Here is a 24,783-nt window from a genome sequence, read left to right on the forward strand (position 1 = left end):
AGAAGTGGAATTGTTGGAACACAGAGTAATTCTATTTTTAAGTTTTTGATGAAGGCCATGCTGTTTCCCACAGCAGTTTCATCATTCTACATTCCCACCAAGAGAGCATAAGAGTCCCAATTTCTCCAGATCTTTACCTGCACTTGTTTTCTGGACTTCCTTCCTTCCTTCTTTCCTTCCTTCCTTGTAGCTATCCTAATGGGTGTGAGGTGGTATTTCTTTGCACTTTTGATTTACATTTTCCTAATGATTACTGATGTTGAACATTTCTTCATGTGCTTATTGGCCATTTGTATAATCATTTTTTGGAGAAATGTCTGAATCCTTTGTCCACTTTTGAATTGGGTTTTTGTTTTTGTGTTGTTGAGTTTTGGGAGTTCTCTACGTATTCTGACTATTAATCCTGTATCAGATACATGATTAGCAAATATTTTCTCCCATTCTATGGGTTGCCATTTTACTCTGTGGATAACTGTCTTTGATGCACACATTTTCAAACATTTTCATGAAGTGCAATCTATTTTTGTTGTTGTTGTTTCCTGTGCCTTTGGTGTCGTACCCAAGAAAACATTGCCAAATCCAATGTCATAAAGTTTTGTCCTATATCTTCTTCTAAGATTTGTATTGTGTTAAGGCTTATATTTAGGTTCTCGATCCAATTTGAGTTAATTTTTGTATATTGGCGTTCGGTAAAAGTCCAACTTCATCCTGTTGCATGTGGATATCGTTTTCCCAGCACCATTTGTTGCAAAGACTGTCCCTTCCCTATTGACTGGTCTTGGCACCCTTGTAAAAATTCATTTGACCATATATGTGAGGGCTTATTTTCAGACTCTCTATTCTATTCCATTGGTCTTTATACCTGTCTTTATGCCAATGCCACACTCTTTTGATTTAGCTTGGTAGTAAGTTATTAAATCGGGAGTGTAAGTCCTCCAGTTTTGTTCTTCTTTTTCAAGTTTGCTTTTGCTATTTGGGGTTCCTTGAGATTTTATATGAATTTTAGGACAGTTTTTTTTCTATTTCTGCAAAAGTGTCATGGGGATTTTCATAGGGATCACATTCAATCTGTAGATCGTTTTGGGTAGTACTGGCTTTTTAACAAGATTAAGTCTTGCAAACCATTAACATGGGATGTATTTCAATTTATTTATGTCTTCTTTCATTTCTTTCAGTGGCGTTTTGTAGTTTTCATACAAGTCTTTTACCTCCTTGTTTAAGTTAATTCCTAAGTATTTTACTCTTTTTTTTGGGACACTATAGTGAATGCAATTGTTTTGTAAGTTTTGTTTTAGATTGATCATTGTTAGCGTATAGAAATGCCATTGATTTTTCTGTGTTGACCTGTATCCTCCTACTTTACTGAATTTTTTTCATTGTAATAGTTTTTTTTTTCCAGAATCTTCAGAGTTTACTACATATAATATCATATCATCTGCAAACAGAGGAAAATTTACCTCTTTCTTTCCAATTTGTATGGCTTTTGTGTATTTTTCTTGCCAAATTACTCTGGCTTGAAGTTTCAGTTCTACATTGAATAGAAGTGGTGAAAGCACACATCCTTGCCTTGTTTCTAATCTTAGAGAAAAAGCTTTCAGTCTCTCACCACTGAGCATAATGTTCATTCTAGTTTTTTCACATATGACTTTTATTATGTTGAAGTCATTTCCTTCTATTCCTAGTTTGTTGAGTGTTTTTATCATGAAAGGATGCTGCATTTTGTCAAGTGTCTTTTCTGCATCAATTGAGATGACCATGTGTGTTTTTTTTCTCTTCATTCTGTTGATATGGCATATTACATTGATTGATTTTCATATGTTGAACCACCTTTACATTCCAGGAATAAATCCCACTTGGTTATGGTGGATAATCCTTTCAATATGCTGGTGAATTATGCTTGCTAGTATTTTGTTAAGCATTTTTGCATCATTGTTGATAAGAGATAAGGATCTCTAGATTTCTTGTGTTGTCTCTGTCTAGCTTTGGTATCAGGGTAATGCAGGCCTTATAGAATGAGTTAGGAAGTGTTCCCTACTCTTCACTTTTTGGGAAAAGGTTAAGACGGATTGGTATTAGTTCTTCTTTAAAAGTTTGGTCAGTGAATAATCAGGTTCAAGGCTTTTCTTTGATGGGAGACATTTGATTACTGATTCAATCTCCTACTAGTTATAGGTCTATTTGGATTTTCTGTTTCTTCATGATTTAGTCTTGGGAGGTTTTATGTTTCTAGAAATTTATTCAAGACTGCCACTATATTTGTCCTATTTTTAAAATTTCACATACATCATGATCATTTCCCATTCCATAAAATATCCTGTGCAAACATGACTGTAAATGGTTGTGCAATACTCCATCCCACAAGTATGTCATACATTACCTTTCTTCCTGTTGTTGAATGTAGGTTGATTTCAACTGTTTGTCTGCAACGAATATCCTCATTCTGTGCACACATCTCTTTTTAGTTCCTTAGGATATATTCCTTGGAATAGAGTTCCTGGATCATTGGGTCTGTAAGCATTATTTCCTGCTCTGACCAAGTCTTTTGAGATGATGCCGAAGAGGAAATTAGGCTCAAAGTCTAAGCTACCAGTTGAGCAATGATATCAATTTATTTAGAAAATTTTCTTGTCAGTATCTTATTACTCCAGTTAGTTATCTGCTTAATGGATAGAAAATTATGGATATAAATATAATTAGCTTTAATAGCAATAAATCTTAAATACTTTACAGTAGTTTTTATTATGTTCAGTACTCATATGTGAATTCACGAACATTATTTAAAATGTGATAAACCACTAGTCATAACCATCATAATCAAAACATTTATTTATTGAAAATTTGATCTGTACCAGACATAGTGCTAAGCCCTTTATATGCATAATCTCATTAACAAATGCCCTAACAGGTGGATGTAAGGAGCTCTAGTTTACAGAGGAGCAACCAGAGTTATTGAGAAGCCCAACCTGACAGCCTCTCCAGAAGCTAGAGCAGAGACCTAAGCCTAGGTCTTTCTTTAACATTCATTTAGTGCTCACTACAAAGCAATGAATGTTCTAAGCTATAAAAATGAGGATTTTTACAAATAACAAAACAAAGACCCTGAGAGGTTTGTTATCTGTCCAAGAACATAGCTAATAAATGGTGGACCCAGGCTCAGACAAATTCTGGATATCCTATGCTTAGGAGTTCTCCCTCTCTGACCTGCTGCAATTGCATTTGAAGTGCAAAGGAGGAAAAGGAGCCACGTTGGGCTAAGCAATTAAGAAGACTGACTTTCTCTGACTGACAATAGACCAGGCCGCCTGAGCAGAGAAAAGGCTGGACTTTGGGCTCCCACATGGTCCCCCTCCACCAGTAGTATCCTATTGTGGGAAACAGTGTGTCCAACCCAGGAGCTGGCACCGGCTCCATCTCTCTCTCACCCTCAGGACCACAGTCATCTTTTCGCATCAGTGTGGCATTTTCTGGTCACACTAACTGGGTAGTCCGATTCTCAGGAGACCTGGTTTCTTGTGCTTCTGTCACTGACGACAGGATTTGACCTCACGGAAACTCAAGGTGCAAAGACGCATTTGGCACCTGCTGCGATCCTGGGCGGTTGGTGGTCAGTAGGCGCCAGTTTGCCAAACCTGTTGGAAATCATTCAGCTGCTGCTCCTGCTGACTCACCACAAGCCCCCTCTTGGTGCCCACTGGCATTTCTGGAAACATACTCAGACCCAGACCTAAGGCACCTTCCTGTCTGCAGCCCACCGGCTGCTGTGTTGCCCTGCACCAGGCGCACTCAAACACAACTTTGAAAGGTCAGCCTGTCTTTGTGTCCGCCTTAACATGAGATAACGTGGACATTTCACTCATCTGGCAGATATTTTTAGTCCTTTGTCCAACTTTTGAAAGAATGGAATTTTGGAAATGTTTCGCCTTAGACTTTTAGCATTCCTAGGCTGATCCACTACCCCGGTGAGCCCGTGGTTTCCCCGCCGCACTGATTACGGTAAAAACAGGAGTCATTCTGGGAATTTGTTCAGGTTTTTTTCCAAATCCACTGAGCCTCGCCTCCGACAACACTGCTCTCCGGCGAGTCCCGGCACCAGGTGCTCCGGTCTGGTTAGGCCCCCCGTAGGCCGCCTGACGGAGTCTGGACGCAGTCCAGGTCCCTACCCCGTTCCTGGGTTCTTTCTACCTAACACATAGACTGACCTGTCCTGCGACGCGTTTCCTTTCCTTTTATAGACTTTTCTTTCTGACAGTTAAGAGTAGTGCTCAGGTAGAGATTTAGGAAATTAAAGAGTCAGAAGTTTCCAAACACGCTGAGGTCACTTTAAGGATTCAAAGGACACGAGACACCTGCCGGGGGCGGGGGTGGGGAGCCCGTGAGCCGCTCTGCCCTCCCCCAGTCCGGAAATGCCAGCGTCCAACGGGGACCCGAGGCACTCCGAGGCTGGGAGGAGGCGGTGGATACATGGGTCTGAACCAACTCGGTCCCTCCCCGTTCCTCTGCCCTGTGGCGCAGACTGGCCCTCCCAGCTCCGGAGCGCCGGGCTCCGCGCGCGGCCCCCCGGGGGAAGGTCCGCCCGCAGTCCTACCGGCTACTGGCTGCCCGGAGCTAGCGTGGGCGTGGGCGTGGGCGTGGGCGTGGACCCGGGAACCGGGCGCGCGGTGAGGGGCGGGGGCGGGAACAGGCGGGGAGGAGCCGGAGGGGCGGGGACCGAGGCAACTAGCCAATCCGCGCGGACTCGGGTTCGCCCAGGCTCCCGACTGGCCGGCGGGAACGGGGGAGCCGCTCCCCACCCCTCGCGGACTTCGGAATTGGCTGGCGGCCTGACGGGCGCCGCGGCCGTAGCGCGTTTCCGCAGTTTGTTGAGCTCCGAGGATGCGCGCCCTGCCAGCCCTGGACGCGCCCCCGAGCGAGCTCCTCCTGTCCCGGGACTCCGGGGCCCCCCGGGCCCGGGACGCGGCGGGGCCGACGCGCAGGAGCGCGGTGGAAAGGCTGGCAGCCGACCGCTCCAAGTACGTGCGGGGCCCGCCGGGAGCCGGCCCAGGCCCGGCTGGCGAGGGCAGCAGCCCCGGGGCGAGCGAAGGGCAGGCGGGCGACTCTCGGCCCCAGGCGCGCGTCCCCGGTCCGGTGGCGCGCAGGGCCATAGCGCGGAAGCCGCTGAGGCCGGACTCGCTGGTTATCTACCGACAGAAATGCGAGTTCGTCCGAGGGTCGGGAGCCGACAGCCCCAGGGGAGGCCTGGTGAAGAAGCTCTTACCGGGGCCGGGCAAGGACAAGACGCCGGGGTCCCCCGGCACGTCCCGGATGGGAGAGGAGGGCGGGGCCGGGGCCCAGGAGGCCGCCCCGACCGAGCCCGGCCCAGTCGCGGCTCCCGCGGTGCCAGGGCCCTCCGCGCCCCCGGTCCCCGCCCCGCCGGTCAGGGCGCCCTCCAGAGTTCCGGCTGCGCCCCGGGGTCCGGAGCTGCTCGGGGCGAGGCACAGGGGACTGCAGCGCTCGCAGTCCGACCTCAGCTCGCGCTACTCCGCGTCCTTGGCCGAATGTGACACCTTCTTCCAGTACTGCGGCCTGGAGCCCGAGGTGGTGGAGGCGCTCGGGCGGGAGAACTTCTCCGCCGGGTCGGACCTCGTCGCCCTCAAGGTCCGCAGCGTGAGCGTCGCCACCTCCGACAGTGGCTTCTCCCGGCACAGCGGTGGCGACGAGGGGCTGCAGGAGGGAGAGCTTACGGAGCAGGTGCCCAGCACCACCTCGGTGGTCGAGAGGAACGCCCGCATCATCAAGTGGCTGTACACCTGTAAGAAGGCCAAGGAGACCCCCGGCCAGGGGCTGCAGGGCCCGGCGTGACCGCTGCGCCCCGGGAGACCCGGACCGAGGTTTGCGTCTAGAGAGGCCGGGAGGGGTGTGTGTGTGGCGTGCCCGTGAGGGCTTGGGGAGTGACCGAGCCAGGCAGATCCAGCCTTCTCAAGTAGCGAGGGACCCTAGCGATAGAGACGCAGAGGCTCCTGCGTCAGAGTGGCCTCTGCTGAAGAGCAGAAGGGCCGCCAGGCCAGGTCCCCGCAGGGCCTGCACCAGTTCTTTTGAGTGTGCGGTTTCTGGCTGCCTGGAAAGGTAATTGTGCACACTAACACCATCCCAGTTGGTCTATTATTGTGAAAAGTGGAGAAATTGGGATTATAAATGCTCAGGAAGTGGTTTTACACCTCAGCAGTTATCCTGTTTTGAACATAGCCTGAGAGCCCCAGTTACTGTGGGCATCCAGAGCTTTGATGTGAGTTGACCGGTCAGCCTGTGGCCCTGGGGTGGGGCTGCCATCTCCCCTCCAGCAGAAAGGAAGGCTCTGCACTTCCTGGAGGCCTTTACCCAAGTGGGAGGGAGGAGAACTTCTCTACAGGATCTTGTCAGCAGTTTGACATTAATTTAGCTCAGAGATCTGTATTTGGCTAAATTTTGTTCAAATTGTTTTGAGACCTTCGTGCGGTGAGCCGCTGCAGCAGCTTAGTTGACAAGGAGGAGCTTCAGTTTGTTGAACTGGGAGCTGGACGAGATCATAACTAGCATCTTAGAGTTCTACTTGGCAGTATTCTGTATTTTATTTGCCTCTGATGATAATTTGGGAGGTAAATTTCTTCCCCTTGGACATCAGTAGTTCAGGGTTGATCGCAAGAAGTTCTTTTTCCCTGAGGAACTAAGGAGTGCTTATCCTCACTGTCACCTCTGTGGAGAGGGCACTGCCGGGGGTGGTGAAGAGAGGAGGGAAGGTACTTTTTCAGGGTTCTCTTTGGGAGCCAAGATTTTAAACATTACAACATCTTGTTTTCTCTGACCCTGCACTGACAACTTGCTACAGGTGTTTGTGAAATTCACGTGGTGGCAGTAATTTTTCTGCCGTTGAGATGACTAATTGAACACACAGTACCAGTCTTCATCATGGTGAGAAGTCTGCCACAGACATGATGCACACAGCTCACCTGTGTCTGAGGCCTGGAAAAAGCCTAACTTCCCCTAGTGGCCATGGTCTTGGTATGGCTGTGACAATTCGCAAAAACAGAGGAGTTCATTGTTTCTCTTGAACTCAGAAGGGTCATGACTTAAGTGCTCCCTTGTAGTTCATTGAGGATTATTGCATTTCCACTAGGCTGAATCCCCAAGGAATGTATATAGGCAGTCAGAATTTAAACTAAAAGCACACATTAACTTGTACTTTTCACCGGTTGTCTTGGGAACCGAGATGAGTGAATGCTGGCCAGGGTTAGGGTTGGCCATGAACACCCTGATGTGGAGGAAGGAAGCTGCAGGGGCCCGCGTGTCCCAGAGGGATGTTGTGTAGGATGGAGCTCTCAGTGAGGAGTGGGGAGTGCTTCTGGTAGCAACCACTCCCGCACTTCTAGCTTAGGCTCCCATTGTCCATAAAACGAAGGCAGATAGCAGATGCTTTCCAACCTCTACGCTTTATGATTCCATATAGTCAGTAATCTGTATGCCTGTGTTGCACGATTGTAACCCAGAAAAGGAAAACAAAAAAAACTGTCGTCTATTGTAGTATGTAAAAAGTAAACTTATAAATAAGCTCCTTCCAGGTGGCCAGAGTGCACTGTATTTTATGCAAAGAGTATAGGTAAAATTGGTGGTGCAAATAGTGCTGAAGTAACATAATGGTGCACAAACACACCAAAATAAAACCTGATACCAAAAATATAAAAGCACTCTCCTCTGATCCATTGAAACCCAGCCCCACGCTCACCCGCAGTGCTCCAGTGTGAAAGCCTGAGAGGGAGTTTAGGATTCAGTCCATGAAGTAACTTTCCAAATAACCTTTCCTTTTAGGTCTGAGTCTGTGAAAGATTTAAGAAGGTTGGTTAGCCTGTAAGAACTTTCACTTTTAAGACAGAGAAGTAGTTGAGGCAAGAGGGAAAGTGACACAGGTTTAGGAAACTGCCCAGGGTGAGCCTCTGCAGGAGAACAGAGGTTCACTCACTCACCCTCTCCCTCCCTCTATGTAACTCTGTTTGTTCAAGTGGGGGACGGTGTCACCTGTATCCTGAGCTGTTTCATATTACTGCTCAGAGAAGGGAGATGGAATTGACACGGAACCTGCCCAATTTGCTGTATGTCATTGGCAATCACCAGCACTGTAAAGATTTTCTCTACAAATTTACTCTCCTAGACCCAAAACAGCGCAGGTTATTTGAGCTTCCACCCAGGACACCTAAGGGCTGGCTGCTCGGAGAATTGTGAGGAAGTAATGCATGTCCTTTCTCCAGCTCACTGGGACTGGGATGATGTCTGCCCATGATCACGGCCCCTCAACTTGCCATTCACAGACACGAAGTCCCCTCTGAAGAAGAGCCAGGAGAGAGCTTAGACCCTTCGCCTTCATTGGTGAGGGTCTTCTGGCAGCTTGAACAAAATGCAGCTGACCTTTTCTCACAGGATTACTTGCCCGAGATTAATTCCATAACTTCTGGAAGCTGTGGAAGCAAGACTACAAGGTGTAATTTTTCTCTAGTTTATCAGGACATGTGTGTTGGAGTCCGTACGGATTCATTTTAAGATTTCATGGAAAATTCAGAAAATTTGAGATGAACAAATATATGCTTTCTAAGTGAAAAAAGAAAACATTTTTTTATGGAGGTTTTTGTCTCCTTGCTAGGTAGAGATATTATAAAGTAAAATAAAAGTAGCCCATCCAGAATTAAATAAAAGGCTCACAAATTTATTACCCCATGGAGTAAAAATATTTGCTTTCCAAAACTGAGAATATCAGAGCTGGAGAATGACTTGTAGAATCTGCATGCAGTCCCACTGGGACCCATTAGTGATAGATAGTTACACGTGGATAATTTTGGTATTCTGTTTCCCAGTGTATAATTCCTGAAAACTGCTCTATCTTTTGCACAGATATATGTTACTGATTTTAATATTGTTATAAAAGAATGGTAACTTGTCCTTTGAATTAATTAGGGATAAACACTGTTCGGTTTTAAGGCAAAAATCTCAGACATTGCCAGCTCTCTTCACATTTCTCTTTGATAGATGTGGGGCAACTGAAAGCTAGGGGGTAGAACTGTCTCACCATCTGCAAAGATGCCATGGGGAGATAGTGCAAACAAACTGGGGCACTCCTGACTTTCTGCTTCTTTCTTTTTTGACTAGATGGGAAGCTCTGTAGTCACCAACTAAGAGTGCATTTTAGGTAAACGAGTGGCTTGAGCTGTAATAAGGCTACCTACTCTGTCTTCAGGCCAGCCCCTGGGCCTTTCAGAGAGATTTGTGTTTGAAAGCGAAGAACCTGTTTGCCTCTAAAAATTTATTTGTACTGCTTGCTTTGTGTTCTGTTTTGTTGTCCAGCTCTGTGCTAGTGGGCACTGGCCTTACCAATCAACATTCAAATAAATTTTTCTTTACTGCCTTAGAAAAAGGCCTGCAGGGAGATGGATGCAGAGAAACCAGATGATAGCTGCTTTTGCTACTGATTTCTTTTCAAAATTTAAAATGTGCAAAGGAGATGTTTAAAATGCAGAAAATATCACAAAACCAAAAACTGCAGGGACCAGACTTTGTAGTTCAATGCTTGGCTTTATAACTTTCGCCTAGACTGGTGTTGATTGACAGCTTTTTCCTTATTCCTCAGGAAGCAAGCCTTCCCGACAGTGGGGACTCCTTGAAGTACGTCTGGATGATTGGGACCCCAGGGCCATCCTCACGGCCAGGTTTTGTCCTGTGTACCCAGGTGTCCATATGATTGCTGTTTTCCCAGGAATAAAGCACACCGTTGAAGAAGCCTAAGCAATTTCAGAAGGTTTGAAGTGCTATGGAGAAGATGGGAACACAGAACTTGGAAATGAGCTGAGTTATAACTGTTATGACACAGCTGTAGCTCTGGAAGATATTTTCTTGTGTTAGGTGGACCTATCCTCGCTTCCAGAGAGCAGCAGAAGAGGGAAAAGCTGCTTGGAAATATTTTCAAGGGCATCTTTTTGAGTGGCTTGCTGATAAAAAGGCACAATGATACATTTTAATGATATCTAAATTAATTTTAAAAAGAATAAAAGGCAAAGAGCATGAAAAGCAAACACGAATGCCACGGTATTTACTTCTTCAATCATATTGGATGGATTGGCACCATTTAAATCAAAGTTCTGTGATCATAAGAAGTTATATTCTACACAAATACTATGGCTGACAAAGAGCAAACACATGCCCCCGTGTGCATACTCACGCGTGGACCTCAATTTCTAAGCACCACTGCACTGTAAACTACAGTGAATTCCCAAACTGCAACTGATCATCTTATGAAATGAATCAGAAAGCACTTTTAAAACCACTTGAGAGCTGCAAGGCCATTCTGTGAACACCACTCCTGTTGGGTTGTAGCCATGCACAGGTACCATTAAAAGATAAAGAGCTGAAATACTGCTAGGAAACCTTTTATTGTACCTGGACAGTTCCTTGAGAGCTGGCAGAAGAATATTGGAGCTTCCTTCCTTCAGATCAACAGCGGTGGTCCTCTTCTGCAGCACCATTTAGAATGGGCCTCCATGGTTCTCTTGTTCCCAGCTTCCAAAAGGATAAAAAGCCTCGGTTTAGACAGAACATGGACTCACGACATGTGACGTGCCCTGCTCTCTGGTCTAATTCACACACCCACCTATCAGGCAGTCATTCCAAACTTGGCAACACTTCACCCTTCTCTGAAAAGGGTGTGTTTGAGACAAGGGTTAGCCTCTGGGTGTCGGTAAGCAGTTACTGTGACCCTAAATCTGAACCAGCTCATGGCACTCAGAGTAGATTTCAGATTCAGAAACCTTTGAGAGGAATTTTCTATCGATGGTGACAGCCCAAAGAAAATTTGTCACCTGGTCAAAGCTTACAATGTTTTGTCAAAATATGTCCCTTCAAGAATAAAATTATTAGAAGAATTGGGAGGAGAGAGAAATAGGTTTCTCCATGGTAAAATATTTTATAAACCAATTTTGATATATTCATGTATTTGTTTAATATTGTATTCTATTTTTGTAACTTTTACTGTGAGAATAGGTCCTTGAGTTACTTAAATATTTATTTTTACATAGTTATTGGTCTTCAAATAGTTTTCCTACACTTCGTATGGTTTTTGTTTTTATCAGGATAATTTTAAATCATTCTCTCCTTGGTTATCTTTTTGTATGTTGTTTAATTGAATTTCAAAATTTGACCGTAAGCAGCGGGTTCACTACTCTATAAAGTGCTCCGTACTCTAGGGATTTGTTCTTAAGTAAAACACAGATGCGCGTTTGGGGAGGCTCTGTTGGCTGATGGATGTACCTCTGTCAATGTAGTCTCTAGAAAGACAAAGATTCCCTGCTCTAAGAAATGTTTCCCTTTTGTTTTTTTTTAAATGCTGCTGTTTTGCTGTTCACTGGATTACACTTAGAAGATAATGTCAAAGATGAAAGGAGTTTTCTTTTTTTTTTTTTTTTTTTTTTTTTGCGGTACGCGGGCCTCTCACTTGCCGTGGCCTCTCCCGTTGCGGAGCACAGGCTCCGGATGCGCAGGCTCAGCGGCCATGGCTCACGGGCCCAGCCGCTCCGCGGCACGTGGGAACCTCCCAGAACGGGGCACGAACCCGTGTCCCCTGCATCGGCAGGCGGACTCTCAACCGCTGCGCCACCAGGGAAGCCTGAGAGGAGTTTTCTTTAAAGGACCTTTTCATATATGCAGTTCCCTTGTTTACACATTCCATTAATTTTATATGTGAATGCTTTAAGTAAAATTCTTATGTGCCTTTCTATTGTCAGAATAGGATGAACCGAAACCTAGCTCAGATTTATCTGAGATCAAAATGGTGCGGACTCTACCATCCATGTAATAGATGAAAAAGAGAAAAACAAATTGGTTACCATTTAAAAGCACCAAGATTTTTGAGAAGCATTTGCACTTCAGTGGAGGCGACTCCTGGAAGGAGCTGTCAGGAACAGGGTATCCCCAGACCCCAGCAGGATGGGTTAAGGCTCCCTCTTGTCCGTTCAGATTCATGCCTAAGCTCCGGGCCTGAGTGTGTGGTTGGAGGCCAGAGGTCCTTTCCTAACTGAATTACCCCAATTTGCTGAGTGACTTTGAGAAAATCAAACTTTGTAGCTCAATCTGAATGAAAAAGCTTGTAATTGCTTTTCACTATTGCTACAAAATAGTTTCTTTTGTTCACAAAAGAATAGCTTCTCAGGTAATATGATTAAGCACAATGGAGAGAAAAAAATATTGACACAGCATGGAAAATATCTTGATAGTATCTATTTCATTAATACATGGGTACAGGTCAGCAGTGCCTCAGAGTGAAAGGTATTTATGTAGCTGGAAAGTTTCCTCACTATATACTGATGCATATAGTTTCTAAACCGCTGGTCACTGACACTGGATACAAAGAAGGCTTTATCAAACGTTGCCCTTTTCAGTGGGTTAAAGGTGCAGTGCTGTAGTTGGTGATTCCATAAAATATCAGGCCCAGACAATTGTTATGGCTGTTTCTGAATAGAGTTCATTTTTTCTGCACACTACTTGCGACATGAGTGCAATACTGTATATTCTGTATCAAAGAAATAAAGTATTTTTTTATCATTTTTAGTATTACTTTATGAATTTGTACAATGTGAAAAAACTGAAGCAAGAGTGTGCTTATTATAATTACTCAAATCTTTGGCTTTCTCCCTTTTTTCTTAATATCATCTCAGCAGATTATCAGTAGAAATGAGGAGCGCATTCTAAAACTTGACCCAGGAGAGCTGCGTGGTGTCTGAAGTCTCCAGTTCTCCCTGGAGATGGAATGCAATAAAAATAGTTTGAATATTTAGCACGTTGGTTTTCTTTGTTTCATCAGTCTTTTGTTTAAATTTCTTTTCTTCATGGTTTATTAATATTATCATTGTAAACTGGGTCCAAAGATAAAAATGAGAGTATAGTTTGTAACCTTTCCCGTTAGTTAACTCCTTCATGAAGGCGGACTCTACGTACAGCAGGTTTGCTCTCTGTATCTGCTGGTACTGGAGAGGTAGGCCTGAGCCAGTGGGGAAGTCCAGTCTCTAAATTGCTGATCCGGCTGAGCCAAGCCAGCTTCTTTTTCAGTCCTGCCACATCAGCCACTGCTTATGCACAAATCCACACAAGCATCTAAAGACAGGCTTCTTGAGGAGAATAGTTTACCCTGTATTTCCACGAAGGCCATGGACAAGCCCCCAGGGACTGTAGAAACTCTCTGATTGTAACTGTTCAGAAACTGTCCAGACATTGTGCTCTGTGGCTTCCATCACAGAATCCAACAGCAGCTGTCATTGTCTTCCTTCAGGTAAACATGAGTTCTCACCTTTCTGTTTCCCTTTTTGAAAACTCAGTAAGACAGAAGCAATGAAGTGATGCACAGTGGTGTTAGATGTTTCAACTTTGCTTGCATTTTCTGTGATGAGATAAATTAATTTATATAATAGTTAAATGTTCCAGGTTGGAAATACCAAGCAAGAAGGAAACTGAATTCTCAACCAGGAGCTTATAACTCTGGTTGTGGAAGTAGGAAGGAACAGTTCCTGGGGAGAAAATACAGAAACACCAGGCAATGTGCTCCTATCCAGTAATATTTGCCTCATTTTCTCTGCTACAATGACCCCAATCCTACAATTGTCATCTTTGTGTTATCTCCTTGAAAATTGTCATTAAAATTGAAATGCTTTCTGAAGGGGAGAATGTATTAAACCATTGATAACTATTCATCCTTCAGTCAAAACAGAATATTGATGTCTTTAGAAAGTGAGAACCTGAGCCACAGCAACAGATATGGAAAGACTGGAATCTTGGCTTTAGTATATAGCCTGTGGGATACTCAATTTTGAGCTTAAGTAGGACTCTTAACTACAAGTGCCAGAATGGAAATTACGGTATCCACTAAATGCATACCCTGCTGTTGAAACACTCATGGTCCTGAGCAGTAGCGGCTATAATCAAGGACAACCCACTGATGACAGGAAGCATTTTCACCCACGTTCATGTATTGAGGAGCCAGGCACCACAGTAGGCACTGGGGCTCCCCGGGCGCCCTGCCATGAGTGGCGTGTGTTCTAGGAGGAAGGTCAGATACTCAGTAAAGGGTAGATAGGCCGGCAGTTAGATGACAGACGTGGGAAACACGCAGATGGAAGGTGGGGGAGGGGATAAAGCGGAGTAAAGTCGAGCAGACAGAAGTGAGCCGCGCCATGAGCCAGACTCACGGATTTCAATACGACCCTTCGTTTGATAGTTTTTATTTATTGGCCAATGTGTCTGAACCATAGATGGAACCCAACGTCCAAATCATATAAAAAGAGTCAAGCTACTGGGAAATAAAACATGCAAGTTACGAATGGTTTATTTTAATCCCTGGAGGCCCTTCATGCTTCAAATTCATGTGAAGTCTAAGTTGAATAAAAAGCAGAACGCATTACAAATGGGGCCTCGGGGCTTGGTCTGTATCCAGTCAGAACGGTGTTGGTAAAGGGCTGTGTGGCTCTCCTGGCTCTTAGAGGAAGTCCTCTTTTCAAGTAGAATAAAAAGTCAAGATAGCAAAGAAGCGGTGACTGCCAGAGGTCGGAGCAGGCCCGCTCTCACGAAGGGGCCGTGTTTTCTCTGGTGGCCTCTGAGGCTGTGTCGAAGACACGCCCTTGGAGGTAAACAGCTGGGTGCGGGCCGGGCCTCCTCTGCTTGGCAGTCAGGACTGCAGCACCCGCAGTCTGGAAAGGGGTGCATCCGAAGTGCCAGTAGAGAGCTCTCAGGCTGCTTCCTTGCAGGTGTCAGTCAGGCACCAGAGAGAATGTCCGTGCAGCATCTGCTGAGGTGGGCAGGGACCCGGGACCACGGACCCTCAAAGCTGGAAGGGATGTTAGGATTTGTGTACCACCGCCCCAGCCTCCAGCAGGTGGACGCCCCTGCGTCTGTCCAGGCTCCTTCCCAGCCCTGCCCTGGTTGCTGAACCTGAGCAGGGCAACCAGCTGTCCCTGTTTGGCGGGAACTTTCTGGTGTCCTCGGAGAATCTTCAGTATCCAGCCAGCTGGGAAGATGGGACAGCCTAAGAGGGCACCTTGATTAATACACATCTCCATGCCAAGTTCTCAATTTCACTTTAATTCCCACTCTGAGGAAATCAATGCCCAAACTACCATGAGCACATGAGAACTCGAAGTTCGTGGCATTAAGGGTTTGGCATTTTCACTCTTGCCTTAAGTTAGGGCGGCTTAGGTAGAGTGTTTCCTGTCTGGTGGGGAAGGTCATGTGGTGAAGATAAAGAAGGGTTAGATGCTTCTCTGGTGTTAGCCCTGTTCCTGGGAGCGCCCAGCTCCCTGGAAGAAGCTGGTCAGCACAGCCCAGGAGGGAGCCTGCACTTCCTGGGCACCTGCACCAGGAGCAGGACGAAGCGCTCACCTTGGTTATTCCACCTTAGCCTCACACCAATCTATCAGGATCACCATTTTCACCTGTGAGGTAGCTGAGGTGTGGAGAGATTTAGTAGCTGCTCGGGTCAGAGAACTAATATGCTGGAGAAGTACGAGTATGAACCTAAATCTGCCTGGTTCCAAAAGCAGCCGTATTCTCTCTTTTAAGAAGTAAATGAGAGCCAGAATGCTTGGAGAATTTCATAACTTCTCAAGGGCGCAGAGTGATTCAACAGATCAAAACCTAAGCAGGATTCTGATCCAAGCAGCCACTCACGCATTACCTGACTGCCCCCATTTCTGTCTGCTGAGCGGCTCCGGTGAGGGTGGCGACACTGCCCCAACGTCTCACACGCTGAGACGGCTCAGGGCAGCGTGCACATGTCCACACTACGGGACAGGCTCTCATGGTGTAGGGTATGTTGGTCATTTTACATGGGATGGCATGTGCCTTAGAAACAGAGTCTAAAAGAAAGAGAAAATCAGAGGGGGAGCAAGCAAGCTGTGCCAGAAGAGCTTGGGACAGTGAGGCAAAATGCCAAACTGGGTGACGGCCCACCTGCTGCATCACAAGCACCACGAACGAGTGTTGCGAATCCAGAGTGCATCCACCTCATGTACATCACAGAATTCCAATGCCAGATAAGAAGCTCAAGGCCTTCTGGATCGTCTCAGCAAAGTCTGGCAGAACCATGATTATTGCAGGGGCTACCCAGCAACTTTTAGGTAAATGAGAAATGGCCACAGTTGTAAAAGGAGGAGGACGAACTCCTTTAAAGCCACTTTGGAGTCCTGGGAACTTCGGCACGTCTTTTGGTTTGTGAAGTTTTATCAGCAATAGTAAAAGAGAAGAGCAAGATATGCACTAAGTCTCGAGTGCATTTTAAAGCCACGGCCCACAGCCAACAGTCAACATTTTCCCCATGCAGGTAGAGGCAGAAGGAAGCCTGAGTCACCTTTTCCTGTTGCCTCTGGGCTGAGTGAACTCAGACTTGAAGGCACAGGAAGTCGTTGCACCCACTCTGCCAGCATCCTCAGGATTGCTCACCCAATACTAACCCTGGTCACAGGATGTACTTATGTGGTCAGCGTAGTAAACCCGCAGTGGTCCATGTCAGGAACCCTGTCAGAGAGCTACAGGGCCTTTTCCAAGGAACACTTTCTAATAAAAATGCATTTGCAGGAGAGATTAAACTCTGAGCTCTGAAAGAGCGAACGTGAGCGCTGTCCAGACAGTAGAGTGGGAGCTCATTGAAACAGAGGCTTGTAGAAGGCAAGTGCCTCTGGAGCAACTTGGAGAGCAGTAAACCATCTCTCAGTTTCCTTTTTATTAAAAGGTAAATGGGCAGTTTAGAGAGTGAAGAATGTTTTTAAAGGCACTTATGCAGAGGGGACACTGAATAGTTATTATTATTCTCATATTAGTCCCCTAATGATTCAATATGTATTTATCATCACTCAATAATTTGTCTAAATATTTATGAACCAGTTTATATATTCAAGCTGCCATCACTTGGTACCATTGTTTTTTTTTTTTTTCTTTTCTGGAGTTCTTCGGGTTTCACAGCTCTGGAACGTGGGATTTGCTAATCGGCTCTGTGTTTAGCTAGCCATTTCCCTGTGTAGAACCTACTTCCAGCAGAAGGGGAATCAGTGGTGATAGGTCCAGTGGGTGTATAAAGTTCTCTCACCACCATGGTTTAGTAAAGAAAGAGTGGGCTAGAATTTCAAAACAGAGAACAAGAAAGAAAGCAAACACATTTTTCTGGTCTAGAGAAAGCACCAAAACTGCACTAGGAAATTCTGAAAAAGTATTGTGGGATTTTTCTGATCACTTAGTGAAATATCTGGAAGCTATGAAGGAATATTAATGGCAAAGCACAGCTACTTTGAACTTATCTAGAAGTTTTCAGTTTACTAGGCTCTCTTGATATTTATTTTCTTATTTGATCTTCGCAAACATTTTTGAGGTAGTCGGGGCAAGTATTGCTACTGCTTCTGTTTTGCAGAGGAGGAAAGAGTCAAGTTACTGACACCTCCATTTAATGATATAATTGGCCTGCAGTTGTGGAGGAGTTACAGAGAATCTATTAGCCTCACTAAATGGTTAAGTGAATCATTCAAGAACTTATCTGAGGACTTCCGGGGAAGATGGCGGAAGAGTAAGATGCGGAGATCACCTTCCTCCCCACAGATACACCAGAAATACAGCTACACGTGGAACAACTCCTACAGAACACCTACTGTACGCTGGCAGAAGACCTCAGACCTCCCAAAAGGCAAGAAACTCCCCACGTACCTGGGTAGGGCAAAGCGGAGAGATTCCCGCACAGAGGATCAGTGCCAGCAGGCACTCACCAGCCCGAGAGACTTGTCTGCTCGCCCGCCGGGGCGGGCGGCGCTGGGAGCTGAGGCTCGGGCTTCAGTCGGACCGCAGGGAGAGGACTGGGGTTGGCGGCGTGAACACAGCCTGAAGGGGCTAATGCGCCACAGCTAGCCGGGAGGGAGTCCGGGAAAAAGTGTGGAGCTGCTGAAGAGGCAAGAGACTTTTTCTTCCCTCTTTGTTTCCTGGCGCGCGAGGAGAGGGGATTAATGAGCGCTGCTTGGAGGAGCTCCAGAGACGGGTGTGAGCCGCGGCTGAAAGCGCGGACCCCAGAGACGGGTGTGGGACGCTGGGGCTGCTGCCGCCGCCGCGAGGCCTGTGTGCGAGCGCAGGTCACTGTCCACGCCCCCATTCCGCGGAGCCTGTGCAGCCCGTCACTGCCGGGGTGCTGGGATCCAGGGAAGGCCTCCCTGGGAGAACGCACGGCGTGCCTCGAGCTGGTGCAACGTCACGCCGGCCTCTGCCGCTGCAGGCTCCACCCGCACTCCGTGCCCCCTCCCTGCCCCACGGCCTGAGTGAGCCAGAGTCCCCGAACCGGCTGCTCCTTTAACCCTGTCCTGTCTGAGCGAAGAACAGACGCCCTCCAGCGACCTACACGGAGAGGTGGGGCCAAATCCAAAGCTGAGACACGGGAGCTGTGAGAACAAAGAAGAGAAAGGGAAATCTCTCCCAGCAGCCTCAGAAGCAGCGGATTAAAGATCCACAATCAACTTGATGTACCCTGCATCTGTGGAATACATGAATAGACAACGAATGATCCCAAATTGAGGAGCCAGGAGTCAGTGCTGTGCCTCTGAGGTGGGAGAGCCAACTTCGGGACACTGGTCCACAAGAGACCTCCCAGCTCCACATAATATCAAACGGCGAAAATCTTCCAGAGATCTCCATCTCAACACCAGCACCCAGCTTCACTCAACGACCAGCAAGCTACAGTGCTGGACACCCTATGCCAAACAACTAGCAAGACAGGAACACAACACCACCCATTAGCAGAGTGGCTGCCTAAAATCATAAAAAGTCCAGAGACAGCCCAAAATACACCACCAGACGTGGACCTGTCCACCAGAAAGACAAGATCCAGCCTCATCCACCAGAACACAGGCACTAGTCCCCTCCACCAGGAAGCCTACACAACCCACTGAACCAACCTTAGCCACTGGGGACAGACACCAAAAACAATGGGAACTACGAACCTGCAGCCTGCAAAAGGAGACCCCAAACACAGTAAGATAAGCAAAATGAGAAGACAGAAGAACACACAGCAGGAGAAGGAGCAAGATAAAAACCCACCAGACCTAACAAATGAAGAGGAAAGAGGCAGTCTACCTGAAAAAGAATTCAGAATAATGATAGTAAAGATGATCCAAGATTCTATTTCCAAGATCCAAAATCTTGGAAATAGAAGAGACAAAATGCAAGAAACAGTTAACAAGGACCTAGAAGAACTAAAGATGAATCAAGCATCAATTAAAAACACAATAAATGAAATGAAAGATACTCTAGATGGGATCAATAGCAGAATAACTGAGGCAGAAGAACGGATAAGTGACGTGGAAGATAAAATAGTGGAAATAACTACTACAGAGCAGAATAAAGAAAAAAGAATGAAAAGAATTGAGGACAGTCTCAGAGACCTCTGGGACAACATTAAACGCACCAACATTCAAATTATAGGGGTTCCAGAAGAAGAAGAGAAAAAGAAAGGGACTGAGAAAATATTTGAAGAGATAATAGTTGAAAACTTCCCTAATATAGGAAAGGAAATAGTTAATCAAGTCCAGGAAGCACAGAGAGTACCATACAGGATAAATCCAAGGAGAAACATGCCAAGACACATATTAATCAAACTGTCAAAAATTAAACACAAAGAAATCATATTAAAAGCAGCAAGGGAAAAACAACAAATAACACACAAGGGAATCCCCATAAGGTTAACAGCTGATCTCTCAGCAGAAACTCTATAAGCCAGAAGGGAGTGGCAGGACATAATTAAAGTGATGAGGGAGAAAAACCTGCAACTAAGACTACTCTACCCAGCAAGGATCTCATTCAGATTTGATGGAGAAATTAAAATCTTTACAGACAAGCAAAAGCTGAGAGAGTTCAGCACCACCAAACCAGCTTTACAACAAATGCTAAAGGAACTTCTCTAGGCAAGAAACACAACAGAAGGAAAATACCTACAGTAACAAACCCAAAACAATTAAGGAAATGGGAATAGGAGCATACATATCAATAATTACCTTAAATGTAAATGGACTAAATGCTCCCACCAAAAGACACAGATTGGCTGCATGGATACAAAAACAAGACCCATATATATGCTGTCTACAAGAGACCCACTTCAGACCTAGAGACACATACAGATTGAAAGTAAGGGGATGGAAAGAGATATTCCATGGAAATGGAAACCAAAAGAAAGCTGGAGTAGCAATTCTTATATCAGACAAAATAGACTTTAAAATAAAGACTATTAGAAGAGACAAAGAAGGACACTACATAATGATCAAGGGATCGATCCAAGAAGAAGATATAACAATTGTAAATATTTATGCACCCAACATAGGAGCACCTCAATACATAAGGCAAATACTAACAGCCATAAAAGGGGAAATTGACAGTAACACACTCATAGTAGGGGACTTTAACACCCCACTTTCACCAATGGACAGATCATCCAAAATGAAAATAAATAAGGAAACACAAGCTTTAAATGATACATTAAACAAGATGGACTTAATTGATATTTATGGGACATTCCATCCAAAAACAACAGAATACACATTTTTCTCAAGTGCTCATGGAACATTCTCCAGGATAGATCATATCTTGGGTCACAAATCAAGCCTTGGTAAATTTAAGAAAAATGAAATTGTATCAAGTATCTTATCCGACCACAATGCTATGAGACTAGATATCAATTACAGGAAAAGAGCTGTAAAAAATACAAACACATGGAGGCTAAACAATACACTACTTAATAACGAAGTGATCACTGAAGAAATCAAAGAGGAAATTAAAAAATACCTAGAAACAAATGACAATGGAGACACGACGACCCAAAGCCTATGGGATGCAGCAAAAGCAGTTCTAAGAGGGAAGTTTATAGCAATACAATCCCACGTTAAGAAACAGGAAGCATCTCGAATAAACAACCTAACCTTGCACCTAAAGCAATTAGAGAAAGAAGAACAAAAACATCCCAAAGTTAGCAGAAGGAAAGAAATCATAAAGATCAGATCAGAAATAAATGAAAAAGAAATGAAGGAAATGATAGCAAAGATCAATAAAACTAAAAGCTGGTTCTTTGAGAAGATAAACAAAATTGATAAACCATTAGCCAGACTCATCAAGAAAAAAAGGGAGAAGACTCAAATCAATAGAATTAGAAATGAAAAAGAAGTAACAGCTGACACTGCAGAAATACAAAAGATCATGAAACATTACTACAAGAAACTCTATGCCCATAAAATGGACAACCTGGAAGAAAGGGACAAATCTTAGAAATGCACAACCTGCCAAGACTGAATCAGGAAGAAATAGAAAATATGAATAGACCAATCACAAGCACTGAAATTGAAACTGTGATTAAAAATCTTCCATCAAACAAAAGCCCAGGACCAGATGGCTTCACAGGCGAATTCTATCAAACATTTAGAGAAGAGCTAACACCTATCCTCCTCAAACTCTTCCAAAATATAGCAGAGGGAGGAGCACTCCCAAACTCATTCTACGAGGCCACCATCACCTTGATACCAAAACCAGGCAAGGATGTCACAAAGAAAGAAAACTACAGGCCAATATCACTGATGAACATAGATGCAAAAATCCTCAACAAAATACTAGCAAACAGAATCCAACAGCACATTAAAAGGATCATACACCATGATCAAGTGGGGTTTATTCCAGGAATGCAAGGATTCTTCAATATACGCAAATCAATCAATGTGATACACCATATTAACAAATTGAAGGAGAAAAAACATATGATCATCTCAATAGATGCAGAGAAAGCTTTCGACAAAATTCAACACCCATATATGATAAAAACCCTCCAGAAAGTAGGCATAGAGGGAACTTTCCTCAACATAATAAAGGCCATATATGACAAACCCACAGCCAACGTCATCCTCAATGGTGAAAAACTGAAACCATTTCCACTAAGATCAGGAACAAGACAAGGTTGCCCACTCTCACCACTCTTAGTCAACTTAGTTTTGGAAGTTTTAGCCACAGCAATCAGAGAAGAAAAGGAAATAAAAGGAATCCAAATTGGAAAAGAAGAAGTAAAGCTGTCACTGTTTGCAGATGACATGATACTATCCATAGAGAATCCTAAAGATGCTACCAGAAAACTACTAGAGCTAAGCAATGAATTTGGTAAAGTAGCAGGATACAAAATTAATGCACAGAAATCTCTGGCATTCCTGTACACTAATGATGAAAAATCTGAAAGTGAAATCAAGAAAACACTCCCATTTACCATTGCAACAAAAAGAATAAAATATCTAGGAATAAACCTACCCAAGGAGACAAAAGACCTGTATGCAGAAAATTATAAGACACTGATGAAAGAAATTAAAGATGATACAAATAGATGGAGAGATATACCATGCTCCTGGATTGGAAGAATCAATATTGTGAAAATGACTCTACGACCCAAAGCAATCTACAGATTCAATGCAATCCCTATCAAACTACCACTGGCATTTTTCACAGAACTAGAACAAAAAATTTAAAAATTTGTTTGGAAAAACAAAAGACCCCGAATAGCCAAAGCAATCTTGAGAACGAAAAACAGAGCTGGAGGAATCAGGCTCCCTGACTTCAGACTATACTACAAAGCTACAGTAATCAAGACAGTGTGGTACTGGCACAAAAACAGAAAGATAGATAAATGGAACAGGATAGAAAGCCCAGAGATAAACCCATGCACATATGGTCACCTTATCTTTGATAAAGGAGGCAGGAATGTACAGTGGAGAAAGGACAGCCTCTTCAATAAGTGGTGCTGGGAAAACTGGACGGGGACATGTAAAAGTATGAGATTAGATAATTCCCTAACACCATACACAAAAATAAGCTCAAAATGGATTAAAGACCTAAATGTAAGGCCAGAAACTATCAAACTCTTAGAGGAAAACATAGGCAGAACACTCTATGACATAAATCACAGCAAGATCTTTTTGGACCCACCTCCTAGAGAAATGGAAATAAAAACAAAGATAAACAAATGGGACCTAATGAAACTTCAAAGCTTTTGCACAGCAAAGGAAACCATAAACAAGACCAAAAGACAACCCTCAGAATGGGAGAAAATATTTGCCAATGAAGCAACTGACAAAGGATTAATCTCCAAAATTTATAAGCAGCTCATGCAGCTCAATAGCAAAAACGCAACCCAATCCAAAAATGGGCAGAAGACTTAAATAGGCATTTCTCCAAAGAAGATATACAGACTGCCAACAAACACATGAAAGAATGCTCAACATCATTAATCATTAGAGAAATGCAAATCAAAATTACAATGAGATATCATCTCACACCAGTCAGAATGGCCATCATCAAGAAATCTAGAAACAATAAATGCTGGAGAGGGTGTGGAGAAAAGGGAACACTCTTGCACTGCTGGTGGGAATGTGAATTGGTACAGCCACTATGGAGAACAGTATGGAGGTTCCTTAAAAAACTAAAAATAGAATTACCATATGACCCAGCAATCCCACTACTAGGCATATACCCTGAGAAAACCATAATTCAAAAAGAGACATGTACCAAAATGTTCATTGCAGCTCTATTCACAATAGCCCAGAGATGGAAACAACCTAAGTGTCCATCGTCAGATGAATGGATAAAGAAGATGTGGCACATATATACAATGGAATATTACTTAGCCATAAAAAGAAACGAAACTGAGCTATTTGTAATGAGGTGGATAGACCTAGAGTCTGTCACACAGACTGAAGTAAGTCAGAAAGAGAAAGACAAATACCGTATGCTAACACATATATATGGAATTTAAAAAAAAATGTCATGAAGAACCTAGGGGTAAAACGGGAATAAAGACACAGACCTACTTGAGAATGGACTTGAGGATATGGGGAGGGGGAAGGGTAAGCTGTGACAAAGCGAAAGAGAGGCATGGACATATATACACTACCAAACGTAAGGTAGATAGATAGTGGGAAGCAGCCGCAGAGCACAGGGAGATCAGCTCGGTGCTTTGTGACCGCCTGGAGGGGTGGGATAGGGAGGGTGGGAGGGAGGGAGACGCAAGAGGGAAGGGATGGGGGAACAGATGTATATGCATGACTGATTCACTTTGTTATAAAGCAGAAAGTAATAAAAAAAAAGAAAAAAAAGTCTTGTTATGACGGTGGCTATAACTTCTCCTGATCTAAATCTGTAGTAAACTCTACGTGAAATGAAAAAAAAAAAGAACTTATCTGAGGCATCTCTGCTTTGTGTCTTGGCCGCTGGGTTTTCCTAGAGCTTTCTGTTAAAAACCCCTATAGCTTTCTCATGAGATTCTCCACTAATTACCTTATCCAATGCAGTGAGAGACCCGATTAAATTTTCAAATTCATCCTTTTGCATAAAACCTTTTATATGTTGAGTGCAGTGTGTGTGTGCATATGTTTGTTCCATTTTGACATGTTTGTTCTCTTGTCTGCTCTGACTGGTCACACATGCACATAGCAGGTTGGGTGTCATACACACAAATAGCTTTTTACCCTTAGTGGAAGGAAAGCCTACGCCACATTATTTTAAGCCTAGATTATTCTTCACATCTGCAGAGCATATTTACAAGGGTCTTCACATACACTGCCATCTCATTTAAAATGCTGCTCCCCTGTGGCATAGCTAGAGTGGAAATAATTGACCTGTTTTCAGATAGACTTGGAAGAAATGGACTGATTTTCCGGATGCTGCCAAACTGAAGCTTCCAGTCCTCATACTCCATAAACTCTCTGCAAC

At 44.4% G+C, this 24,783-nt stretch overlaps 1 protein-coding gene and 1 long non-coding RNA gene across 2 annotated transcripts in view; one reads left to right on the top strand and one right to left on the bottom strand.

The window, feature by feature from the left end:
- Positions 1-2,846: 2,846 nt before the first annotated feature.
- Positions 2,847-9,762, top strand: FAM110C (family with sequence similarity 110 member C). The gene is made up of 2 exons (XM_081254570.1): positions 2,847-5,867; positions 9,626-9,762. Exon 1 carries the CDS (start codon positions 4,873-4,875, stop codon positions 5,836-5,838), a length of 966 nt encoding a protein of 321 aa, XP_081110696.1. The 5' UTR covers positions 2,847-4,872; the 3' UTR covers positions 5,839-5,867; positions 9,626-9,762.
- Positions 9,763-10,466: 704 nt separating this feature from the next.
- LOC308627996 overlaps positions 10,467-24,783 on the bottom strand; it is a 48,464-nt gene continuing 34,147 nt past the window's right edge. The window contains exon 3 of the long non-coding RNA XR_014017486.1: positions 10,467-10,551. This is a non-coding gene — a long non-coding RNA (uncharacterized lncRNA). The remainder of the gene's footprint in view (positions 10,552-24,783) is intronic.

Source organism: Mesoplodon bidens, assembly GCF_964165515.1.
Source record: "Mesoplodon bidens genome assembly, chromosome: 14".
Taxonomy (NCBI): Eukaryota; Metazoa; Chordata; class Mammalia; order Artiodactyla; family Ziphiidae; genus Mesoplodon; species Mesoplodon bidens.